This window comes from Neopsephotus bourkii, unplaced genomic scaffold, assembly GCF_033783945.1.
Source record: "Neopsephotus bourkii isolate Nb327-2 ecotype Australia unplaced genomic scaffold, CSIRO-AGI_Nbou_v1 NB_860, whole genome shotgun sequence".
Taxonomy (NCBI): domain Eukaryota; kingdom Metazoa; phylum Chordata; class Aves; order Psittaciformes; family Psittacidae; genus Neopsephotus; species Neopsephotus bourkii.
The window spans coordinates 2,789,376-2,813,882 of record NW_026901356.1 but is presented as its reverse complement, the minus strand read 5'-3'; the positions used below and the strand labels follow the sequence as shown (position 1 = coordinate 2,813,882).

At 39.7% G+C, this 24,507-nt stretch overlaps 1 protein-coding gene across 1 annotated transcript in view; it reads left to right on the top strand.

Annotated features, from left to right (window-relative positions):
* The window catches only part of CSTF3 (cleavage stimulation factor subunit 3), a 50,238-nt gene extending 25,849 nt beyond the window's left edge, over positions 1-24,389 (top strand). Inside the window, exons 4-21 of the mRNA XM_061356613.1 lie at positions 7,955-7,987; positions 8,369-8,466; positions 9,852-9,918; positions 10,008-10,042; positions 10,149-10,275; positions 12,922-12,999; positions 13,207-13,369; positions 13,789-13,898; positions 14,273-14,389; positions 15,482-15,556; positions 16,883-17,026; positions 17,121-17,223; positions 18,845-18,914; positions 20,184-20,379; positions 21,870-22,023; positions 22,399-22,493; positions 22,603-22,663; positions 23,697-24,389. Coding sequence (XP_061212597.1) covers positions 7,955-7,987; positions 8,369-8,466; positions 9,852-9,918; positions 10,008-10,042; positions 10,149-10,275; positions 12,922-12,999; positions 13,207-13,369; positions 13,789-13,898; positions 14,273-14,389; positions 15,482-15,556; positions 16,883-17,026; positions 17,121-17,223; positions 18,845-18,914; positions 20,184-20,379; positions 21,870-22,023; positions 22,399-22,493; positions 22,603-22,663; positions 23,697-23,899 — 1,929 coding nt within the window. The 3' untranslated portion in view covers positions 23,900-24,389. The remainder of the gene's footprint in view (positions 1-7,954; positions 7,988-8,368; positions 8,467-9,851; positions 9,919-10,007; positions 10,043-10,148; positions 10,276-12,921; positions 13,000-13,206; positions 13,370-13,788; positions 13,899-14,272; positions 14,390-15,481; positions 15,557-16,882; positions 17,027-17,120; positions 17,224-18,844; positions 18,915-20,183; positions 20,380-21,869; positions 22,024-22,398; positions 22,494-22,602; positions 22,664-23,696) is intronic.
* Positions 24,390-24,507: the final 118 nt, after the last annotated feature.

Below are 24,507 nucleotides of genomic sequence, written 5' to 3'. Positions count from 1 at the left end.
ATAATATTACATTTGTTAATGGGCAAATTGCCTAAATAAAAAAGGTAATGATTTTTCTGATTTGGGGAAGATACAAAGAATTGGTACCATAGAGATGAGTTGTACAATAAAATTCAGACTGAAGGAGCAAAGAACTAATTGTCTCCAATTAGTTGTAAAAATGATTGAAGTAGGTAGCTTGTACTTCCCAATTATAAGTATAAAGCTAGATGCTGTTGCAGAAAACATGCTTGTGCATGGCAAGATCTAAACACCTAAGAGAAGTTCTTGTTTTCTTGAATAGTGCAGAGGGGACAGTAGGAAAGGCATCTTCCTGATGTGTGGGAGGTCTCAGTGCTCTTAGTTGTGTGTGTATGTTGGTAGGCTGCTGGAGTTTTACAGGCACATTTGGGAATGTGGAGGGTAGTGAAGTGAATAGTCAGGTGAAGTCAGTGGGTAAGGTAGAGTATCTCTGACCGTGTGAAGCTGTTCAATGCAAACAGTAAGCAAAAAGTAACATGGCAGAAAAAGATTGTGTAAAAAAAAATTAATCAAAATTTCTACAATTTTTTTTAAAGTAACTTGCGATAAATATTGTAGTTTCTCTAACCAGGAAGTAGTTGTTGCCATCTATGAAACATTGTATGACCACAAATACAAGGTGCTTACTCAAGAGGTCTTCCTATCTGTTGTTTTTTCAGATTGGCATGTAAGAACTGCTTACACTAAGTCAAGAGCAGATATGTGAAAAGTGATCTGTGGGGGAAAGCATAGCTATTTATTATACACATAATATCAGATTCTGTTGGGAACAGTTGTCTTAAAACACTTGTAGAGGAAACGATCATTTTGCATGGAAAAGTTTGAAGAAATAGAACAAGGAAGAAAAGCTGGCGGTGCTGCTGCTTTATGTGAGCTCTAGATATGTATCTTCCATCAGTACAGCAAAGAACAGTTCAGTAGACCGAGGCAGTACTGCAGGTAGACAAAAGTTTGGATGCAGTAGCTGTTCTCTTCACCCCCGGTTTCTAGGCAGTTTTAAATGTCAGATCCATAGGGTGGTGAAGGAATAGATAACTGAAGTTGATTTTGTTTTGCCCTTTTTTTTTTTTCTTAAGGACATGGAGTGTGCTTTTCATCAGGACTTGTAAAGAGCTGTCTGCAGCTTTACTTGAGTTACAGGAATCCAAAACAGAGATTGCCAATAATGGGACTCAGTTTGTCAGGAAGGAAGGTAGTAGTGCAAGTAATAACATGAGTTGGGTGGTGTTTAAACGTAACTGCAAATCTGAGTTGGTTGTTGGGGTGGGTTTTTTTGTCTGAAAATGTGTTCTGGAAAAGAAACAGAACACACAAACATAATGAAAAAGTACAGCAGTAGAATACAATATATGGGAAGAAAGAGGAAATATACTTGAATATGCTGCTGCTGGATTTTTATAGTCCAGATTGAAAGCAAAAGGAAACAAAAAGAGAAGTATAGGTGCCATCAGAAATACAGGAGATAATGAATCAGGGATTGTAGTTCAGTACCATTCTCCAACTAGAAAAATCTTTTAACAGGTTTGTCACCGTTCAACTTTTTCTTTTTTTTTAAGGCTGCCTATAAGTAAATATTTCTCTGTACGGCTGCTGGCTATTCTTTTGATAGTGGTGCCTGAAAGTTATGTTTAGTTTTCAGGTTATTAAGTGAGTAAAGTGTCTCACTGCGGGACTAAGAGGACAACATTTATTTTTTGTGAGGGAGCAGAGGCAGATGCTAGTCCTAGGGGTTTGTTTATATGTGGAAATTAAATCAAATTGCACTAAGGTGTAAAATAAAGCACAGTAGCTTAATTGCTAAAAAAAACACAATTTTTTTCATGAAGTCCTTGTTCTTTAGAGTAGATATTTAGGAGTTAAGGTGGGGTAGACAGTTCTATTCCAAACTGTACTATTAGTAGCAAAGTTAACTTTCTTTACTGCAATGCATTAATTTTTCTCCACTTCTAGGTCACTCTGTTTACTGTAAGTTTGCTCAACAAGGTTGTCCAGATTCAAAATCCTTGTGTAACGGCACTTCTAGAATGCAGTTTGCTGACACCTATATATTCATGTGTTCTTCTGCATTAATTTATTTCCTGATGCATCTGAAAGTTAAGTTTTCACTAGCTGCTCAGTAAGTTCCTGTTCTCATATATGTGTATGCAGGATATTAACTGGTGATTGGATTTTTAGAATTACAAGTCTTGTTCATTAGCTTAAAAACGATATTCTTAGTTACTGAAAAGTTTATTCTTAAATATTGTGAACAAATTCTAAGTATATCTACATATAAAGATGTGAAAGCATATGTGATAGACCACTATTTTATCAGGAAAGAACTGCGCAACGTAAAAGGTGGCTATGATCAGGAAGCGTGATTTGTTAAGCCTGGAGCAGGCTTCTTGGAGAGGTGGTTGATGCCCCAGGCCGGTCTGTGAGTCATTTGGACAATGCCTTTACATGCTTTAGCTTTTGGTCAGGCGGTTGGACCAGATGATTATTGTAGGTCCCTTCCAACTGAAATGATCTATTCTTAGTTATCCTCTGAAGTAGACTGCAAATTGGTGCTTTTTTTCCCATCTACATTATAGCCATTTAGATACATGGCAGCTGTGACTGCCTCCTGTTTTTCAAGTGGTAATAGATCTAGTGGAAATGTTACTTTTAAATGCTAGTGCAGTGCCATGGTTCTGAAAGCCCAGAAGTAATTCATGTAATAGTAATTGGAGGCATTTAATTTAGAATAATTGTAAGGAACTTTTCAAATCCCATTTTATGGCAGATTTTGAAATTGAGACACAACTTGTGAATGTAAAAAATTACACCATATTGAATGAAAATGCTTAGAATCTCATCCCATTTTGAGGAAATGAAATTTCCCATACTCTGTGTACTATATGTACTCCTTGCAGTCTTTACTAATAGCAAGATAAAAGCTACCTTTTCACAAGGAATATTAAAACTCCAAATGAAGACTGCAGAAATACCAAACAAATCTTTATCTGGTACAAATTGTACTAAAATTGTATATTACAGAAGTTACATCCACGGTTATGTGCTAATGGTTTAAATAAAGGATTTCATTGGTTAAGCTTTTGGAATATCTTGCACAAATGAAATATGTGCTTTTTTCAGCATCTCTGAATTTTACATCCAGTTATTGAGGCAATTACAATCCAGCCTCCTCAGGTTAATGGCCACATGCAAGTGCAGTGTTAGTCCTGCATTTCATGTACTTGAATGGGGCTTGGTTTACTATTTGCAAAAGTAATTGCTGTAATTTGACCTGTAGGAAAACGAGTTTGTTGTGTTAAGTGCTCACACAATTAGTCAGTAGTTGGAAGCTTCAGCAAATAGCAAAAGGCTGAATGTGCTAAAGATAGAAGAGGGAATTAGCATGTTACATTTGCTCCATTCTTTTAAATATTACATTTCTTTGAGGCAGTCTGAAAGTTTGAACTGGTCTCCTCCAAAACAGTATTTAGTCTGTAATTGAAGTGTGAACATCTCACCAGCCAGCCCTAGCCTGTGGAAATGAGTAGAGAAATGGGAATGTATTTTTATTACACCTACTATACTGGTAGAGACCCATATTACTGGCTTGACAGTGGGTAGTTGATTATTTTACCCTAATAGTCAAGATGCAAAAAATTAAAAAGGTAAATGGTCAACACAGATTCTGATTTTATTTTTAAATTCTTATCTTTTTAATGATCTAATACCTCATCATCTAACTGTGAATGAATATAGGTGTTGCACAGTGAGCTCCTCTGCCTGTAGCAGGCTGCCACCAGTGCACAGCATTCCTCTTCAGGCCCCTCTTCCAAAAAAGTTCCAGAACATGTTGGAGAGCAGTGCAGGGGTAGTGGGTAGAGGGCATGAGGATCTGCCTCACCAGTGGGAGAGCTGGAGGCAGTAGATAAGGGAACATTAGATTTTACGTTTGAGAAAATGAATGTTTTCCTTGGAAAATGTCCATGGAAAAAAAAAGATGGAGCTGGGACATGGAAATAGGTCCTTAAGTACCATGCTGATCCTTAAGTACCACGTACTAGCCTTGCTTCCTTAAGGGCTTAATCCAAACCAAGAAATGCTGAAAAGGTTGAAATAAAAACTAGGACAGTTTTTAGGCTTGTGTTGTACATTGCCAGATACCAAGAGGTAGTCTTAAATCTCTAGATTAATAAAATTGCTTTGCATAATCATAAATGACACATACGCCTTGTAGTAAGTCTGTTAGAAAGGGTGAAGTGCAATGTAATTTGTGGATTAAATTTTGCCCTTGAATGCTTGAAGCTCATTATAGGGAATTACGTTGTATATTCTAGGAAAAAATTTGATGCTGTTATTATGAATTGGTCTTTCACAAAGCCGATACAGTAGTGACTTAAATTTCCTGTTGGAACATCACATTTATAAAGTTCTCTTTCAGCAAAACAGGTGGAATTTCTCATTGTCACAGGCATGGGAAGGCAAGGTCAAATGTTTAAGTATAGCTGGTCAGACTAGGTAGCCCCTGTGTAATCTTTGAAGATGGAGGGGTGATGTTCATATATAAGCAGTTCTTCCTTAGAATGACAATATGCCTAAGCTCATTCTGTAGGTGCTGGATTTGTGGTGGAGACACTCTTGTATCTCAGCCTTCACAAGGGTAACACCTACTTCTTGACTGAAAGCAGTTAGAATAGGAATACAGCCAGTTACAAACTGATAATCTGTTCTAAACTTTGTGTTTTTCTTCAAGGACAAAAATACAGCATTAATGTCAATCCTCTAATGCTTGTCCACTAATCACTGCCTGGTCCTGTGTCTGTAATAAGAAAACCAAGAAATGTAAGACAACTGTGTGATGGTGGGTCCTGGAGGCAGTATGTGCCCTCTCTGGTGATGGGCTTTCCCCATCCCTGTGGCATCCCTGAGCCAGGGTTGCCAGGATATTTGCTTGGGAGTGGTGATCCAAGAAATGCAAACAGATGCCTGCAAGGAGATATAGATGCTCTGCCCTCTGGCTCTGGGGGCTTCGTAAAAACTCTCGAGAGACACAGTAAGCATTGGCCAATAGTGGGTTTTCTTCTCCTTCATTTTTAAGAAATCCTGCCAATCTCCAGCCTCCTAACATCAATGGTACCAAGATTTCTGAGTTTTCAGATGTCAGTATCAGACCACTTGTGTTGATTTATCAAATACGTAACACTGACTTGAAGTCCAGATATGGTCAGTGGCTTCTTATGTATCAGATGATTATGTAGAAAATATTTTGTTGTTTGAGTCATAACACTTGCAAATAAGGAATAGCTTTTATTTTCCTTAGCAAAATATTTTGCTTTTCAAGGTCTTTGGTTATTGGAAGTGCATGTATGGATAATGGATAAGTCTAATGGATAAGTACCCTGTGTGCTTTGATGTTGCTTGGTGGCAGTGCTGACAGGCGCTAATAAAGTTGCTGTAATAAGCACTTAAGTGGGATTACCATTTACTTGTGCACTTACCTCATGCTGTATACAATTGCTGAGGTCAGTCTAGGTCACTTCTGCTGAGTAATAGCTGTCACTGGGATTTTGGGTCACAGGGGGCAGGGAGAGAGCATTCACAGCCCCATCAGCTATGTCTAGGAATTCGTTTTGTGTTCTAAGATGGGGTGGATGTGCAAAACACTTTTTACAAGGCTAAGCCTTGTCCTACCTGTTTACAGCTTTTCATTTTGAGCTTTTAAAAATTATTTTGGGTCTTGTTCTTGAATAACTACAAGGTGATGCCTTCTGTGGGTGGCAAAGACATGGATTAATTTTACTTTCACAAAGAAAGGATTTATATTTGAGATTCACTCTGTGAGTTTTGGTTGTGGGGTCTCATCTTACTGAAGAGCAGGCAGGCAGCTGTACTCTGTGCTACACATACAAACCAAGATTCATTTGTTCTTTTCCACTCAGTGACCAAGGATAAAAGACGTTTGCAGGAGATGGGAGGTGTAGACTGAGAGTTCTGACTCCTCAGTGGGAGTTGAATCCGTTTTGTTGTATTGTAACAGGTGCAGAGGAACCTGAAAAGTTACTCTTGTTGTCAAAAAAGGGTGAAGTAAAGCTGGGAGATGTCTTTTTTGGACTTCACAGTGGAGGAAAAAATTAAAATACAAGAGTTTACTTTCCTGCAATTAGAAGTAGGGCAGTGTCAGACTCCTTAATTTGTGTCCACAAAAGCCTTAACGACCCTACAGTTACTACAGGTGCTTTTTAAAGGTGAAGAAAGGTGCTCTACTCACAAAAAGCTGTGAGAAAGTGGCAGTAGGATATGTCCCTGTCCCTGAGGGTGTGTTGGGTCACTGTGTCTTACTGCAAGGGTTAGAGGTATTCTTTGTAGCATGGGCACCCTGCCTCCTGATTTTGAGTTCAGTGTTATTTCCAAGCATTGTTATTTCTATAATCAGTCATTTCTTTGGTCAGCTATCTTTTAACGGAATAGTTCGCAGAAATACTCTGAAAATTGTGTATGCCAGGTATAATTAGGATTAATTTTCTGTAAACCTGGATTTTGTGGGGTCCTTTTAACCTGGGCAGGATACTGCTCCAGTTCGAAAGCAGTACAGACACCAAGGTCCAGTCTGCCATGTATGCCATTAAAAGTTTTCCTGCAAAACTGGTTTGAATTCTCTCATTTTAATCAGTCTTGTTCAGGAGTGAGAGAAAGGGGGATGCTCTGTTAGGGCTCTTGGAGGCTGGGGTGTGTTGCAGGAGTATGGAATCTGTAAAACAGCAAACAGGACAGGCAGTGCACAGGTGCAGTACGGGACATATTTATTTTAGGCCTCCTGCAGATGAGTCCGTGTTTCTTAGCACTTGCATTAAAAATTCTCTTGTGCTTTAGAATGGGAATGTTACAGAAATGGTATAATTAATACCCGGTGCAAAAGGATGCTCTTTGTTGCCTACCACTGTGCTTCGTGGGGGAAAAGGGAATGCTTTCAGAGCTGCTTCTGTGTCTCTCGTGTTACACACCAAAATAAAAGCTGTGAATCCTTAAGTAAACAAAGAGCAAGGAGGTTTAAAATGGAGGTTTGATGCTTTAAAAAAATGCAACACAGCATAACAAATCCTTATTTTATTAAAGGGTCTTTATTCCAATGCACACAAGCAACTTACAAAGGCACTGTCAATCTTCCTTGTTTCTTCAGACTGTGTCTCTACCTCATGCCTAGCACGTTAACATAACAGGAGCTAATAAATACATGCAGGGTGCCAGTCTGCCCTCTGTGTCTGTCTTGTGCTATTCTTTGTCTTGTCTGAAAGGCAACATGTTACTTCGAGGCTAGGTTTTGCCCTCTGCCCTTGCAGTGTGTGTGCTGTCTGAATGACACAAGTGCCCAGATGTGAGTGTGGTTTGGCCCCTCCTGGACGAGAGCGCCAGAGCTGGGGTCCTCTTGAAAAACAGGGTCGCCATGGTTTATTTGTTATCCTTTTGTTCAACATCAGCGTATTATAATAAAGTGTACTTTGAGAAATAAATATTCAAATACATTTATTAGTCTATTAGTTTTTTTTAAATATGGCATCTTACCCTTAATTTACTAAATCCTGATCTAGAGACTCTGGTATTTAAGTCAGTATATGCACTTAAGGCTCCAGAGTATCGTGAAGTAAGAGGCTAAGTCTAGGCCTCCAAACTGGAATGCAGGAAAGCAACTTCACCTACTGGTACCTAAACTTTGGCCCTAGTGGAAGTGAACACTAAATTAAAAAACAACAACAGCAAACCCAAACCCGCTAATTTTGAAAAAACAAAGTACATGATTTTTCTATGCTTAATTATATTTTTGTGACATTATGTGTTGTTACATCGTAATGGGTTTAGGCAGCCAAAGTAGAAACTGGAATGCTATAGTAGTGTATGAAGAATATATTCCTAGTATTCTAAAATAGTTTCTTAAGTGATCTGTTTTTTTTCTGCTTCCCTGTAGATTAAAGCAAAAAATTATGACAAAGTGGAAAAGGTGAGTCCTATCAATATGTAATGTATCTTTATAGAAAGAACACATATCTTGTGATTAAGCTAAAGCAGATTGAAAAGAACTATAGTGTTGCTGAATGCTCTATTAAAAACACAGCTAAATATCACTAAAATCAATTTGTTGTTGCTACCAAGCTGTAATCAGTGAAATGTGCAGAGGAATTTCTCTGCTTAATTCTCTCCAGCTCCTTTGCATAGCACAGATACGCTTTAGTCCAAAGGATGAGTAGTTTAACTTATTCTTTCTTACAAATCTCACTCATAATTACAAAGATTTTTTTAATTCATACTGTATAGCTTTGAAAGTAGAAACCTAACTTCTATATCTGGAATCCTGATGACGTCTTCTTGATGTATTAAACAGTTATTTCAGCGATGCCTTATGAAGGTTTTACACATTGATTTATGGAAATGTTACCTTTCCTATGTTCGAGAAACCAAGGGGAAGCTCCCTAGTTACAAGTAAGTTAACAGATTCGCTCTGAATTATTTTATGGTGAATCTCTTCTTGATTGTTGACTAGGGGGTGGGGAGGAACCTAGATGGCAAACCTGCCTGGGGATCTTCTGGTAGAGTGTTGGGGGGATAATAGATAATCTGCATTTAGAAAACATTTCTTTAAAGTTTCTTTACTTGAGTTTGCTGGGTAAAATTGGTTCCATAGTCTGGATCCATATAACAAGGTGGGAGGGACAAGAGTGGGGAATAGCGGTCATATCCATGCTGGTCCCTGCAGATGAGATCGGTGCTTGAGCTAGTCTGAAGCACACTTCTTCCTCAGTCAGGTCCTTTTGCTGTCCTTCCCCTTAGTGTCCTGTTTACAGTCTTTACAAAAACTCATCACTGATTCCAGCTGAGGTCCTGTATTTAACTAGCAGTAGTAGTCAGTTCTGTAATTAGAGAAAGTTTCAGAATGGATAAAAAGGCATTAAAAAGTCAGGGTATCAGAATGTTGGGGTGCACTAATCTTTATCACTTTTCAGTTCTACACTGTGCTTATTTATAATCCTGTTTGAGGTTTCAAAAAAAACAGTGCCTCTCAGAATCTATAAACAGCTTCTTCCCCAGCCCACCATAATTTCTGTGTACTATAAGTGGCAAGGCAACTGCATCGACAGACAAAAAAAGAAGGGGTTTTTAAATTTAGTTTTATAAGACTCTTCTGAAAAAGTGCCAGCACACACCCCCAAACTTTTGATCCACTTGATATTTCTTCTTTTATTCCTGAAGGTATGGTCAAGGAGGTAGCAAGGTACTTAAAGATGTCTGAGTAAAAGAAACTGGGAGAAAAGTGGGAGACAGAAAAAGCTGTTTTCATTGAAACTTGACTAAGGAAGTACTCTGTGAATGTTTTAATATGGGGAAAATACTTTGGATCTGGGGGGATAAAAGATAGCGTGAAAGTTTTTGGGCAGTTTCAACACAGGGGAAACCACAGCCTTGTGTGTTCCTGCAGAATTACAATGAGGCTTGTGGAATTCTGAGAAAAAAAGAAAGCATGGGGACATCTGTCAGCTGAGATGATATAAAGAGCAGTTGGTTTCTGTCTTTTCAACTTCACATAGTATATGTGGATTTCCACTTCCTTGAGGGACAGTTTCTCAGGAGCTGTTAGGATGCTAGATGGCCACCAATAGGTCTACATCATTTTCTTCAATTAAAAATGAATAAAAGCAGAATGTAAAGCTACCAGAATGCCAGTTTTTACTCTCAGCCGTTGAATGATTCTTTTCATGCCTCAAAGTTTGGTTAGAATTTGCTGCACAAAAGAAAGCTCTTAAATAAAGATTTTTCAAACTACTAAACGCTTGCTCTATGGTCTTTGTGGTTTGTTTTTTTTTCCTCAGAGAAAAAATGGCTCAGGCATATGATTTTGCTCTGGATAAGATTGGCATGGAAATCATGTCATACCAGGTATGTTTTTTTATCAAAACACATATAATATCTACCTTTATAACAAGTACAATTAAACATTGGTTTCATTATATTTTTTTCTCACATAGATCTGGGTGGATTACATCAATTTTTTGAAAGGCGTGTAAGTACCTTCAAAGACTTTTTTGAAGCTCAGTTACTGTAATGATGATGTTCATGCTAGTTATGTTCTGTAATAGCTGACATTCATCTCTCTCCCCACTATTTAGAGAAGCAGTAGGATCTTATGCAGAAAACCAGAGGATAACAGCTGTCCGTAGGGTTTACCAGCGTGGTTGCGTGAATCCAATGATAAACATAGAACAGCTCTGGAGAGATTATAACAAATATGAAGAGGTAATCAAGAACATGATCTTTTTCTTTTTTTGTGACGTTAAGAAAGAAATAATAATTGTATAATCAAGTATGGTACCCAAACTCTGTCCACTAAATAGTTGTACATAAAGGCAATGACCGGCAGTATAAACATGGTTTGAGTGTGCAGCGTATACCAAGGTCAAAACTCTGCAGGTACCTGAGTGAATTTTTTGATTTGTTGTAAACACTTTCCATAGGGTACATTTAACTGGCCCATGTCACTGGTGGCCCAGTGGATTTGCTAGTGGATTAGAAATCATGGCATTCAGTGATAGAAAATATATTTAATGGCAGCTAAAGCAAATCAGCTGGCAGTGAGGGTTTGCTTCCCCAAGGAGGCACTCCCCTTCTTCAGTTACAGTTGAACCTGATATAATGGCATTCAGCTGTGATGCTTTGGACTTCCTTCACAGTAGTAAGTTACATAGGCTCAAGCACATATTAAATGCTCCTCACCATTCTTCACCTGAAGCCATTACAGCATCAATTCAGGTGAGTCTGCTACCACATTGTCTTCAGCAAGTGTAACCTCAACTCACTGGCCTTGCAGGCCAATTCGTAGCTGCACCTTTACAGTGTGTTTGTAAATGCATTTGGTAGCAGCTTGTTAAACTATCCCAGTCAGCAGACATGAGAATGCAGAACCAAGGGTGGATGCACTCATGCTCAGCACTGTCAAGCAGAGATGCTCATACTGCACTCCCTTGTCCTGCCTATTGCGCTCAGGCTTGCAGGGGCTGGCATGCTATGGGTCAGCTGTGCAATGAGCAGGAAAGAAGGCCCAGTTTCACTTTCCTTCTTACCCAGTAGTTGTAGGTTTGGTGACCTCTGACTTTGATAGGGCCACTGTACTAAGCCAATGGGAGTACCCTGGGCATCCACAGTCATGAGTATGTACTGTAATCCTGAATCCCCATTGTATTCAGGGGTACCACAGATAACCTGCTGATCACTAGGGAAGGTAGCCAGTGACGTGCCTTCTCCTGAGTAGGAAAATATCGGTACAACTTCCCTGTAAACCTCTTCCCCTCCCACACACCAAATGAAGGCTGTCACTGCTGATTCCTACTACTTTCATTAATATGTAGGCAGACTGCCAAAATGATAGCTGAAACCTGTCCTACATTTGTCCCATACCTTCTCTGAGCTGAAGCAGCTCTGGCTGACAGTGGTAGTGCACACCTTGGGCTGTTCAGAAGTGCAGTAAGCCAGGGGCTAGTGCTCTGCTTGGACACAGGTTTCTGCACATTGTGTTCTGGTAAGCCTGGCCTCAAGCGAAAGGGATGCTGCTCACTGGTGTGCTGGCACAGGAAAGGAACTGCTCCTCACCAGAAGGGCTCTTTGAGGGGTCACTTACTCCCCACATCAGTAGCGTAGCAACACAGATCATGTGCAGCTCTCAGTATGAAAGGTTACTGGCTATTTGTTGCAATTAAAACACTCAAGCTTTCCTTTAGCTCAGTGGGTAGCCACCAGGTAGCGATGTCAGCCTGCCAGCCACCAGTATCTTTAATTAGACAAATGGTCAAAAGTGGTAGCACCCCTGGTGAGACAGAGAAGTGGCAATCTTTGGCTCACGAAGCTGTGCCTCATGAGGCTGGGAGCAGTTCCTGGGAGAACATGCTGTGTCCTCAGTGTGCTCCTGGGTTAAATGGGGCATTGCTGGCTTTGTGCGCTAACTGGCTCAGATAGCTATCCCAGACAGTGCTCTGTGTGAGTCCAGGTGGTACCTCTGCTTCCGTAGCGAGTACTTGGCTCAGCTGCCTGTTTGGAACACAACTGAAAGCTGCACTCCCCTTCCTCAGAGTCCTGGCAAGCCACACCAGCAAACTCCCCCCAGCTGCAGGCATGAAAAGAAGGGTGGATGCTCATCCTGCTGAAAGAGCAGTGCTTTGAGATGTTGTTCATGCCTGGGACCCCGTGACCAGGCCTGCATTGCTGATGCTGAGCTGTGAGGTGTGCCTGGGGCCTGCCTGCCCTAAATCACCTACCGCTCTTGCTCAGCAGCATGGCAGAGCTCTCTGCATGGCCATGCAGTCCTGGAGGGGTGTCATTTTTTGCAGTGGTGGGTCTCAAGTCTCTCAGCTGACAGAGGTGCACACATGGCAGGTGTGAAAGCTGTCAGTTACTTCAGGAATAGGGGAGAAGGGAGACCTCTGAGCTGGGAGGTCAATCTGTTATTGCTTGTCAAAGAACACTGAATTGCTCATACACTGTCTCAGTCTCCACAGGCTGAGCAGCAAGGCAGGGAGCTTTACTGACTAGGCACAGACTGACAGCCTGTGATTGAAAAGGAAAAATGTAAATCACAAATAGTTTCTTTCCACTTTCTCCCCCAGCAGATTTATGTAAATTTCATTGTGTTTTTGAAAGTTGTAAGTGAATAAAAGTCCATAGGAGTTGCTTTATGTCAGTTGGATTTTTAGTGGTGAGTTAATTCTAATGAGTAAGTTCTTGCTCATGTCTGTTATGAGAAATGCAGTACCTTTCACAGTAGTATTCTAGAATAACTTTGTCCTTGCTCACTTTTGCATCCCCTTGAAAGCCCTTTTCTGTATGAAATGAGATTCAGTATTTCTAAAGTGAAATTGCACATTCCCAGTTCCTTTTTTTACCCCTCTCCAGGGCATCAATATTCACTTAGCTAAGAAGATGATTGAAGACAGGAGTAGAGATTATATGAATGCACGACGTGTAGCAAAGGTAAAGCCTTGTGTTGACTTTCCTTTGTTTTATTTAATTCTACAAACAAGCATTAAACTTGGGTCTTATTTTCAAATAAAAGCATGTGTTAGACTAATGAGGTTGCTATGCTATAATATTTGCATCAGTTTTATAAAGCATAACCTGAAATAAGTGTTTAGAGTGTTTAAATCTGTTGTTAGAAACATTGCTGCTTCACTGTTTCAGGAATATGAGACAGTGATGAAAGGTCTGGACCGCAACGCTCCCTCTGTCCCCCCACAAAATACCCCCCAAGAGGCTCAGCAGGTAGACATGTGGAAGAAGTACATCCAGTGGGAAAAGAGCAATCCGCTGCGTACAGAAGATCAAACTCTCATAACAAAAAGAGGTAATTAGATACTGTGCTAGGACATGTAGAATTGTATTTGTTAGCTCCATTAATGACCTCCAGCATAATTAATGATGTGATTTAGTGTTTGGAGCAGAAGTTGATCAAGTTTCTTGAACTTTGGGGTGCTATGGTCATGTGCCACTGAACTTCCATTGGAGGTCGGGAAGTGGTGGATCACAGCTGGATTCTATGGCTGATGTTCTTGAATAAGTTCTGCTGGGAGGAGACAGGTTTTAGCTGCTGGTTGTGATTAATAAAATTCCTTGCAATATGAAACTGTAATCATTGTATTCAAAGCCATTTAGTGTTAGTGTTGTCCAATTTATTTGCTGGGTTTTGTATTTCATACTTCCACTGTGCAAAATGATACCATTTCTGCCATAATACAAGGGGTATTTCTTATCTTTTCCCCACAGTTATGTTTGCCTATGAGCAATGCCTTTTGGTTCTGGGACATCACCCAGATATCTGGTATGAAGCTGCACAGTACCTCGAGCAATCCAGTAAACTGCTAGCTGAAAAAGGGGTAAGCAGATTGACACTGGTTTTCTTTCTTCCCTCATTGCTTCAATGTGGTGTACTGTTAATTTTTCCTCAAATAATTAAGAACTAACTAGGGGGATGTGAAAAATACTTAGCACCATGAGCTGTCCAGAATTTTAAAATATTTGCATTTGAGATAAGAATTATGAAAAACTATTTCAGTGTTGGCCAGGTTTAGGTTTAGGGGGTGGGGTTTGGCCTGACTTTGTAATTCTTTAGATACAGGGGAGATGTTATCTCTTTATTGGAGCACTGCATGGAAGTTCACCGGGACTTCTCACACATAGAAGATATTCCATAGATTGGCCTGCATTGTCATAGATGCTAAACAATTATATTATACTTATTTTATAACAGGACATGAACAATGCTAAACTTTTCAGTGATGAGGCTGCTAATATTTATGAAAGAGCGATCAGCACTTTATTAAAGAAGAATATGCTTCTTTATTTTGCATATGCAGATTATGAAGAGGTGAGCAAAAACAGTGATGTACTGACGTTAAAACCCAAAGACATCTCCCATCGATAATATCACTTATTTGAAACATACTGAATGCACAAAAGTCTACAGAAGTAACTTACTGATTCTTCTAGCCTTAATCTCTTTCAGTGTTCGTGATACTTGGCTGACAAAATACAGAGAAAAAATCCATAGTATTCAATACAAAATTTTTTAAAATCTACTGTCTTTCCACTTAAATATTAACTATATTTCTAAAATTGCTATCAGCTTGAAGGCTTGATAGGCTTCTTCACTTTTAAAATGGGTATAAAGGACACCTTTTGTGTCTAATTCTTGGGGGTTTAATGTTTGTCTTTGCATGGCTGTCATGGAGGATGGGAGGTTCTCTTGAGAAATCTGTTTACCCAGGCTGCCACCTTGCTGCACAGCCTTGCTAATGAATAATTATGCCCTGACACTGGTTGGGTTTGCACATGAGCCACCATGAATAAAGTCCATTTTCAACTGATCAGATAAGGACTGTGGAGTTCTCTGCAGGATATATTTTGCCCACTTACCATAACATGGAAGAGTCTTTGCAGGAAGATCCTGAAGACAGCAGCAAAAAAAAAAAAAAACCAAACCAACAAACAACCCAAACCTTCAACTTTTAAAGAAAAAGCTTTCTTTGGCTTTCAGTGCAGCTATTTAGGGGTTTTAAGGTTGCACAATAAGGGCTGCAGCTGGCAGGGAACAGAATGGATTATTTGAAATGTGAATGTTGGAGAGGAAAGAATGGGGTTTTCTTAGCTGTCTGCATGTTACTTTTAGATAAAGGAAACAGTCTTATTATCCCAAACACCTACAATCCCAGTTCTGCTGCAGTGTAGAAAAAGACATCAAAACTCATGAAAACCGTGTACATAAGCACTAGTGAGAAATTAATGTGGGAAGTAAAGAAGTGACTGCATGAGAGAAAATGCAGCCTGGAACAAAGGGACTGACTGGGGGGAAAAGGAAACAGAAATATTGCAGGTTTTCCTTCAGATTGATTTTTGCATTCTCACAGGTGATTTGTAATAGTATTGCCAAACAGTCTGTATTTCTTCTGTGTTTACTTAGAGTCGTATGAAGTATGAGAAAGTACACAGCATATATAACCGGCTCCTGGCTATTGAAGACATTGATCCCACTCTGGTAAGATGACGGTAGCATTGAGTTTTCCACATTTGCACTAATAGTCACTTGAGTGCACACAAATAATGGGGAAGTACTTGCAGGAGTTTACTGGGTCACGGGGTGGTTGAGCAGATGTGCTGAGATGGCAGAATTAGATTAACATTTCAGCACGGGTGATTTATTATAGCCTTTAACCCACTTAGATGCACCAAGTCGTGCAGTTTTGTCCTCTCTCTTTTGGAAAATCTTTTAAGACAAGCAATGAAGATATGTGATACTAAAGATTTCACAATACAGCTCATAAGAATTAGTGTGTGTTTTGTTGGCTCAAATAAAATTGTGCTTTGCCTCCCCTTAACCGATTAAAAGCACATTGCTTTTGTCCATTGTCCTCCCTATGCAAAAATACATCATCCTGTGTACACGTAGCTTGCATATAAATTTGTAATGCACCATATTAGTATCAAGCAGTATTGCTGTACAGCTGCTTAAGTTCTGTAATAAACAACGTTGTCTGTAGTGCCAGCTGTGGTAGCACAGAACAAATGGTGTAAGAAGTGACCTACCCTCAGAAAGTCATTCAGTTTATAAATAGACATGACAATGCATGAGAAGGAAAAAGAAGGTCTAGGGTCTAAAATTAAACAACGGGTCAGTGTCAGAGGAAAGGTATCCCTTTACTGACACTTTCTAGTCATTAAAGACACATCACAATGCTTCCCAAGTGCATGTTTTCTGAGAAACAATGTACTAGTTCTTCCTATTTGAAAATGCTCTTATTTGTGATCTAATTCAGGGTGGAGGCAAGTTAAATCCCAGAGAAATGCAGATCACAAATTGGCAACTGAATTAAACAGCACATTCATTATTTCCTTGATCAGGTATAAGTATCTGTAGGACAGTTTGTGTCTTTGCTTGTATAATGTACAGTAAAATGTTTCATCAAGCCTTTGGGCTGTTCTTTAGCTTTATGGATGTCTTAACTTCGTTGGGAAGTTACAGTTTTTACAGTAAGCCTCTAGTTTCCTGAAGGCACCAGTTTATGTAAATTACATTCATCTCCCCTTCCTTGAAAAATCTGTGTATGAACTGTTGGCATTTCAGAGCATCAGTCTTGGGTATATTCCATTTAAAAAAAACAACAACAAAAAAAAAGTATATAAAAAGCTTTGCCTCAGAATTTCTAGCAGAACGCCACAGAGGCACAATAGAGTCTTGTTTCTGTTACAACTTTTTAGCTGTGTTTTGTGAGGAAAGATTATTTCAGCTATGGTAAAGAACTCTTTTATGTTCTAGTATTCTTTGTCAGGACTGATGCTATATAAACATTAATATGCACCTTAGGTCTATATCCAATATATGAAGTTTGCAAGGCGAGCAGAAGGCATAAAATCTGGAAGAATGATATTTAAGAAAGCAAGAGAGGATACCCGGACCCGCCATCACGTCTATGTTACAGCAGCTTTAATGGAGTATTATTGTAGTAAGGTAACCATAGATGCTCAGTTTGATACTAAAGCAGTGTCAGGAGGGTGTATGGCTCACTGAAGCCAACAGTGGTTTTCTTCTTAAATGTTTGCAGGATAAGTCTGTGGCCTTTAAGATTTTTGAGCTAGGACTGAAAAAATACGGGGACATTCCAGAATATGTACTGGCATATATCGACTACCTTTCTCATCTTAATGGTAAGTTTTATGCTTTGAAAGGTCCAATGAAGCATTCATCTGTCTTCTCTGTGAGTTTAAAGGCCAAGGTTTTATAATTTAGTTTACATTTTATATTGTAGTTTTAATTCTTCTTGACAAGCAATGAAACCTCTTCATGAAACTCAGCAATTAATTTGAAAATCAAACCTGCTGGTTTGTCCTTACTGAAGTTCCAGAAGTACAGATCTTGAATTAGATCTTGACTCTGCCGAATAGAGGAAAGTGAACTTTCCAAACTGTAACTCACTGCTTGCACTGCAGCAGTTCAACAGCATCTATTGTGAACAGTGAGAAGGACACCAAGAAATCTAAATCCTGAGGAAAAAGTTCTGAAGAGAGTGATGGATTAGTTGGTGCTGACTAAAATTAATGTAAATTTGTTCTCCTCAAATAAATGAGATGAGCAGGATATAAAAGCAGTGTTGGAAATATCGGTCCTGCTCGGAAGTTGCTGGGGAACTGGTTTGGATGCAAACAGCAGGGCATGGGCACAGCAGCAGCTGTGCAGGGGGTGGTGGAAGGTCTGTGTGTGGGATTCCCTGATGCAAGAGTTCACAGTGATGTTATAAGAAGCCTGCACTGCTGTGGGGAGCAGGGGCTGGTAAAGACCTTCCTGTGGAACTGCCCTGGTCCTCATTTCATGGGGAGTTAGAAAAAAGCAGTTCATCCCAGTCTCTGCCTAGCTCAGGTTTCTGAGCTGGCCTCCGTGTGGCTGGAGTGAGCAGTGGCTGTCGATAGTTCTGCTGCGGGATCTTCTGGACCTTCTGGTGCATTCTGCAGGCACCAGGCACACGAGTCTCCCCGTCAGCCTGCAGGACCTGTGTTTTTTCAGGCTCTGAAAGTTTGAACAGATTGAAAGCTTGCTTCTTTTTTCTTTTTTTTTCAGTTCTGTGAGCCATGAACAGAGCTCTTTTGCAAGTCAAAGTATATTGCATTTTGCAAGGAATTATTTCAGGTCTAGATGAGTATTTGCAATGCCTTTCCATAGACTGCCTTTGGGAAAAATTACCTTAAGATTTGCCAGGGTATTGCTGTGTGTCAGCAACCCAGCTGACTTTACTGAAAAACAAGAAAATTGGTCTCTGGACTCCTGTAAATGTAAGAAATGGCAAAACACGCAGAGACAAAGCGGAAGCCAGCAGGTTTAAGACCAAAACCACCAACCAGGTCTCATACTTTTGGGAGGACTTCCAAGGAACATAGAAGTGCATTACTATTGTCCTCATTTAAAAGGGGAGTAATGAATTGCCAAATGCCAAATTTTAAATTACCGAGACAAGCTGCTGTAATTACAGAAAATGGGAAAAAAAACAGAGATCCTGAAAAAATGCCAAGGAATAGCTGTGCTGTTCGAAAGAACCTGTGGTAGGATGGGTTTGTGGCTATTAACAAAAATAGACTTTCAAATAACAAATTCACAGTTGAAGTTTTATGTAGGCCTTCAGACTTTCTTCCTACTTTACTGAACTTCAAATCCAGGTATCAATGTCAGCCTTATATTTAATCCAATGTACACATTTCTTTGAATGGACATGATTTTAAATTGCCTATAATATATTTTACTCAGCGTGATTTTTCTTTTTTCTCTCTATTTTTAAAGAGGACAATAATACAAGAGTTTTGTTTGAGCGCGTTTTAACTTCAGGGAGCCTTCCACCTGAGAAATCTGGGTACGTCTGCAAAAGCAGTTTCACTACACTAAAAAGGATACATAACCCCTTTCAACTACAAACATCCCAAAGAAATTAGAAACATGAACAGCAGGACAGAATTAGGTGCAGATGTTCCTTCCCTTCTTCATGCTGTGTAAAACAGCAAGTACTGGGACAGATTTGTGGAAGTCCCTATTCCACTTGCAGAGAAATTCATCCATTTACTGACTTTAAAACCTCATTGACACAGGATTGTTGAGGATAGAGTGCAAAAGCCTCCTGCACAGTAAGGATGCAGTGGTCTGAGCAGGTGGCATGGCTATTGACATATATCACTCACCAGAGATGCTTTAAGTAGATGGGGAGAGAGAGTCAAGAATGTCATCTCTATTAGAGAAGGCAAGTCAGGAATTTATTGAGGCGAATCTGAATGAATCCCAGACAGCTGAACACAAAACAGGGAAAGACCCAGGAAAGACTTGGATTAACCACTCATCACCAGACTTTCATTACTACTTGTTAAACTTTTTTTCTCTGAAACAATGTTTACCAAACCCTTTGCACTCCAAGCATTCACCACTATTCTGGTAAATGCAGGCAGCAAAACTAAGGAACTGGCTGTCTCACTGCTGTGCACATTCACTCTGTACTTCAGATCTTACCTTTCATGAGAAGTACTTTTATGTCCATTTTAAAAGTGAGAAAGAACCTAGAATTTGAAAGGTGAATCTTCTTTGAAGGTGAACTCCAAAGCTAAAATAGAAGTTGAATCAAGTCCAGAAACATGGCCAGATGTTGCTTTAGTTGAGATTTTTCACAGAGAAATGAGCAATAACTATATATATTTTTGGCTATGTAGAATTCCAAAGTGCTGCCTGTTCTGCTACAGGGCATTGCTCTTGCCTGCTACACTATGCTATTCTGTGCAGATGAACTAAATCACAATCTGTATTGAAGAGTCCCTCACATAGCGGGATCAGAGTGCAGTTCTGTGTAGCAGGATGAGAGAAGTCTATTCATGCATCCCTCAAAGGTAGAAGTCACACCAGTAGTCTTTTCTTCCCCATAACCAAGTCCTTTATGATCCATTTCAATAGATTGAAAGTTTTACAGAAACATACAGGGCCCTGGGAAGGTAACACATCTTACAGATGCATCTAAAGGAAATAATAGAAGTACTCACATGTTCCCCATTTGCCTGATTTGAATCTTTCCTCTCATGTGTTTTTTAATTGGGCTGTGATCAGTGATTCTTCCTCCTTCAGCAGCTGTTTATCTGTTCTACAGGGAAATCTGGGCTCGATTTTTAGCCTTTGAAAGTAACATTGGTGATCTAGCCAGTATACTGAAAGTGGAAAAACGGAGGTTTACAGCATTCAAGGAAGAATATGAGGGTAAAGAAACAGCTCTGCTAGTAGACAGGTACAAGTTCATGGATTTGTACCCTTGCTCTACTAGTGAACTGAAGGCTCTTGGATATAAGGTAAAGTGGATAAGAACACTTAATTCTACTGTTGCTCTTTTCAGTCCTGGCAAACTTAAGCAATTCCTTGTTTAGGGCTTGCCTGACTTTATTTCCCTTGATAGAAAAGCAGGTCAAGCAGGCCTGGTCTGGTATGCCTCCTCCTCCTCCTTGCCTTGTTGGGCATTGCTGGCCAGAGGCAGAAAGCAGCAAGGAGCATGACTAACTCCTGGTGTTCATATTTACCTCTCATCTTCCCATGAAGAGGTCCATGTGAAAATGCCATCACCCTGCAGCTACAGGCTTCCACTTGACTGAAACCTGAGCTCCTTCAAAAAACAAAATTCTTTTGGAAGTTTGTAGAATCAGGTCATCTATATGAAAACCCTGCTCACTTCGTTATCAAACCAAACATACTGCAGTCCCAATGGCTGCTCCAAGTGCCTGAGGAAAATTACCAGGGATCAGTGGCTGCCTGCTTTTCTTCAGTTCACTGTGGCTAAGTGCTTTGGTGTTGCTATTCATAATTTGAAATCTAGGCCAGACACTTGTAGCTGGTGGTTTCCCATCCCATTTCTGACCACATGTATTTTAACTACTATTTTTAGTCACGTGGAAGGCCTTAACACTTTGGAAAACCACTAGAACAGAATAAAATGTTGATTTTATTATGTTTTTTAAGCATGATGTAAAACAGTCTGTCAGACAAACAGAAACAGCTCCGTTGAGGAACTGCTGTTTCCCATTGGCATGGCCAGGCAGAGAGCCTTCATGTCTCAGAAACGGGAAGTCTCGGCTTCTGTTTTTGTTGCACAAAAAAGTAATTTTTGAAAAATACAGAAGTCACCAAGGTTAAAAAAGCAGCTGAATCATTGTCCTCACACAGCTGTGAAATAGTGATAACACTAAATAAATAACAAATAATAATGATAGGTGGAAACAAGAGTCACATTGCGCCACTGAATACTTTTAACACGATCAGGACAAAGTTATTTTGAAGTGAGAGTACATCTTGCTAAATGCATGCGAGGTGGCGTGTTCCCAAGAGCATTCAGCCCTTGGGCTGATTTCTGTTGCTTGTAACATGCCAAAATATAATCCTCTTTGAACTGATGCTTTGCATACCTGCTGACTGCCTTATGCTTTATTTCTTTTCCAGCTAAAGCAATCTAGGGAATGAAATGAGGGAGAAGTGATAGCTGAGAAGGCCTAGTGGTCTGCACCTGTTCACCTAAATCTTTTAAACCCCAAAACCAGGAGCCACTCCATAATGACAGACATAGTCCCATTCAGTAACAAAACCAAGTGTTTCCACTCCCAGCTGGGACACTGTAGGACTAAAATGTTTGATGAAAACATGCAAGTTTTGCCCAGATGGTCTTCTAACAGGACATCTTAACTTACAGTGAACTGACAAGAGTGCGAATAAGCACCTGGGCTAGTTTTGTTCTGTTATTTAAACACACAGTGTCATCCTGCCAAGCTCAGGGCTCTCTCATTGGCTTTCACAGGACGTCTCTCGTGCCAAGCTGTCAGCTGTAATTCCAGACCCTGTGGTTGCACCTTCCATCGTGCCTGTTCTCAAAGATGAGGTGGACAGAAAACCCGAATATCCAAAACCGGACACTCAACAAATGATTCCATTTCAGCCACGACACTTAGCACGTAAGTCAGATGGGGTTCTATTTCACCCAGTGGCAAGTTATTACCCTAGCAAAGCTAATCACAGACTTTCCTAGTCTTCAGTCACCCAAACATGTACTTAAATTTGAGGCTGCTATTTAACTGGATTGCTAAAGGCATATATATTTTACTTAATACTAAGGTCACATGGAAATGAGTACAAGAAGTTTGGGGTCTGGTAAATGGTAATAAGCAGTTACACATATTGCTCATAGACTTCAGATCACTGACTAAACATTATGTAATTAGTAGAGGCAAGTGTGACAGGGTAGTAATTATTTGTATCAAATAATAGTGCTGCTAAAGCAGTTCAGGTCTAGCTGTCTTGCACTGTGTTCATAGTTTTTCTGTCCTCAGCTCCAGGTTTACATCCCGTCCCAGGCGGTGTGTTTCCTGTGCCACCAGCAGCTGTAGTTCTTATGAAGCTCCTACCACCTCCTGTTTGCTTTCAGGTTTGTTTTAATGAATTCTCAAGCTGTAGAAGAGATTCTGCCTTGACAGAACCACAGCGTGCATCACTCCATTGAAAATAATCTTTCTTCTTCTTTGGTAACAAATCAGGGTCCCTTTGTTCAAGTGGATGAACTCATGGAGATATTTAGAAGATGCAAACTGCCAGACAGTAAGTTATTTCTTGGCTCTGGAGTCTGTGATAATGCTGCATATGACTTTATTTTACATATGAATATTGCTGTCTAAAACCCAGACCTCATTTACAGGTGTATAATTATTATTTAAGAGTGTAGTGTTGAATTAGCTGTATTTGTAGGTTAGAATCTACATAGGGACATTTGTACATTTACCCGTGGGAAGATCAAGAAGTCAAAAATCACTAGCTTCTACTTTAATAACATTCTGGTGGTATCCATTAAAAGAAAAAAATTTAAGATTTTCAGAATATCCTTTAAAAGAAGCAAGGTGTTATTTGTAGCAGCACTGTAGCCATAGCATTAAATTTCACATCTGCTGTATGGGGAGTTCATTGGAAGGCATAACTCTGAATGCACATTGTTGGGGTGCTTGAGAACAATTGAAGAGCAGTGTTTTCCGAGCTCCTACAGAAGAGATGAAGTTCTGAAACATAAAACCAGGACAGGTCCATACCCCAGGCTTCAAGTAACCCATGACTTTCATTCCCTCTGTTAATTCAGGAGCAAATGATCAGCGAGAACGAAAGCTGGGATTTAATTTCTTTTAGAGTGAAAATAAAACATCTATTGAAATTATACATGGAATTTTTGAAGCCCTCTTTGTTGATAGGCAGAAACTGACTCGTTCTGTATTCATACTTTCTGCCGAAACATGAACTAGTTGCACTCTTTCCCCAGCAGGCTTTCCTCTTTTATTAAGCTTGCAAATAACCTCAATTCTTGTGTAAAGGGAGGTCTCAAGCTGAAGCAGCAGCATTTACTTTACAAATTAGTAAAAAAAGCATTTACTTTACAAATTTAGCACACAAATTAGTGCTTGCCATAGCTTAAGAGTTTTCCACTGTCAGGACTTAATTCTTAACATTTATGGGAGAACAGGGTAGGAAAATGTCTCATGTTCCAGAAATCACAACGTACCTGTCTTGGTGTCCCTGTTCACATGCTTATTTCTAATTGGAGAGGTTAAGTTTCACAAATGAAATGAATCCTCTTCTCTTTCTGCAGCTGTTGATGAAGCTGTGCGGGTAATTACCGGAGGCCTACCTGAAATAGCTGTGGAAGGCAATGGACCTGTGGAAAACAATGCTATGCTCAACAAGGTTATTAAGAGGTCACACGAGGATTCGGATGACGATGAGGAGAAAGGATCTGTAGTTCCCCCTGTACATGACATTTACAGAGCACGACAGCAAAAGCGAATCCGGTGAAACAAGTCTGGAGTTCTGCTGTGATAGACAAAGACTTGCATTGAGTCCGTCAGTCTCTTAAAAGTCAGGCATTTAAAAGGGACAGCTGCAAACAAAAGTAAATCTTGAAAATGGTTTTGTTACTGTGGTGCCTCTTTTCTCCTATGGTTCTTGATCGGAAAACAGCCAGAACAACCTTAGAATGTGCTCTGAATAAATCGAGGTTTTCAGAACCAAAAGTGCAAAATGTCAAAACTGCATTTTGTTCCTCAAAGGTGTTCACATCTACCACTTGAAATCTGGTGGGTTCTCAACAGTTTTATTTTAAAAACTGGATGGCTTATACTTGTGAAGCATTTTTAATTCACATTTTCTGGAAAACAGTTGTTCTCAGTTTGTTCATGTAGTTCCTGCCTTATTGTTCATTTTTATTTATGGCAGAATGTATGGAATCTGTTTTGTAGTTGAAAATGGAAAGAAACATTCCTTTAAAATAAAAGGTTATCCATAACATCATGCCTCATTCTGGTTTTATTCAAACACAACAAGTTACTTCTTAAATATGACTCAGCCACTTCAAAAGCAATGTTATTAAGACCATCACAGGAAATTGATCAGAGCATACATAT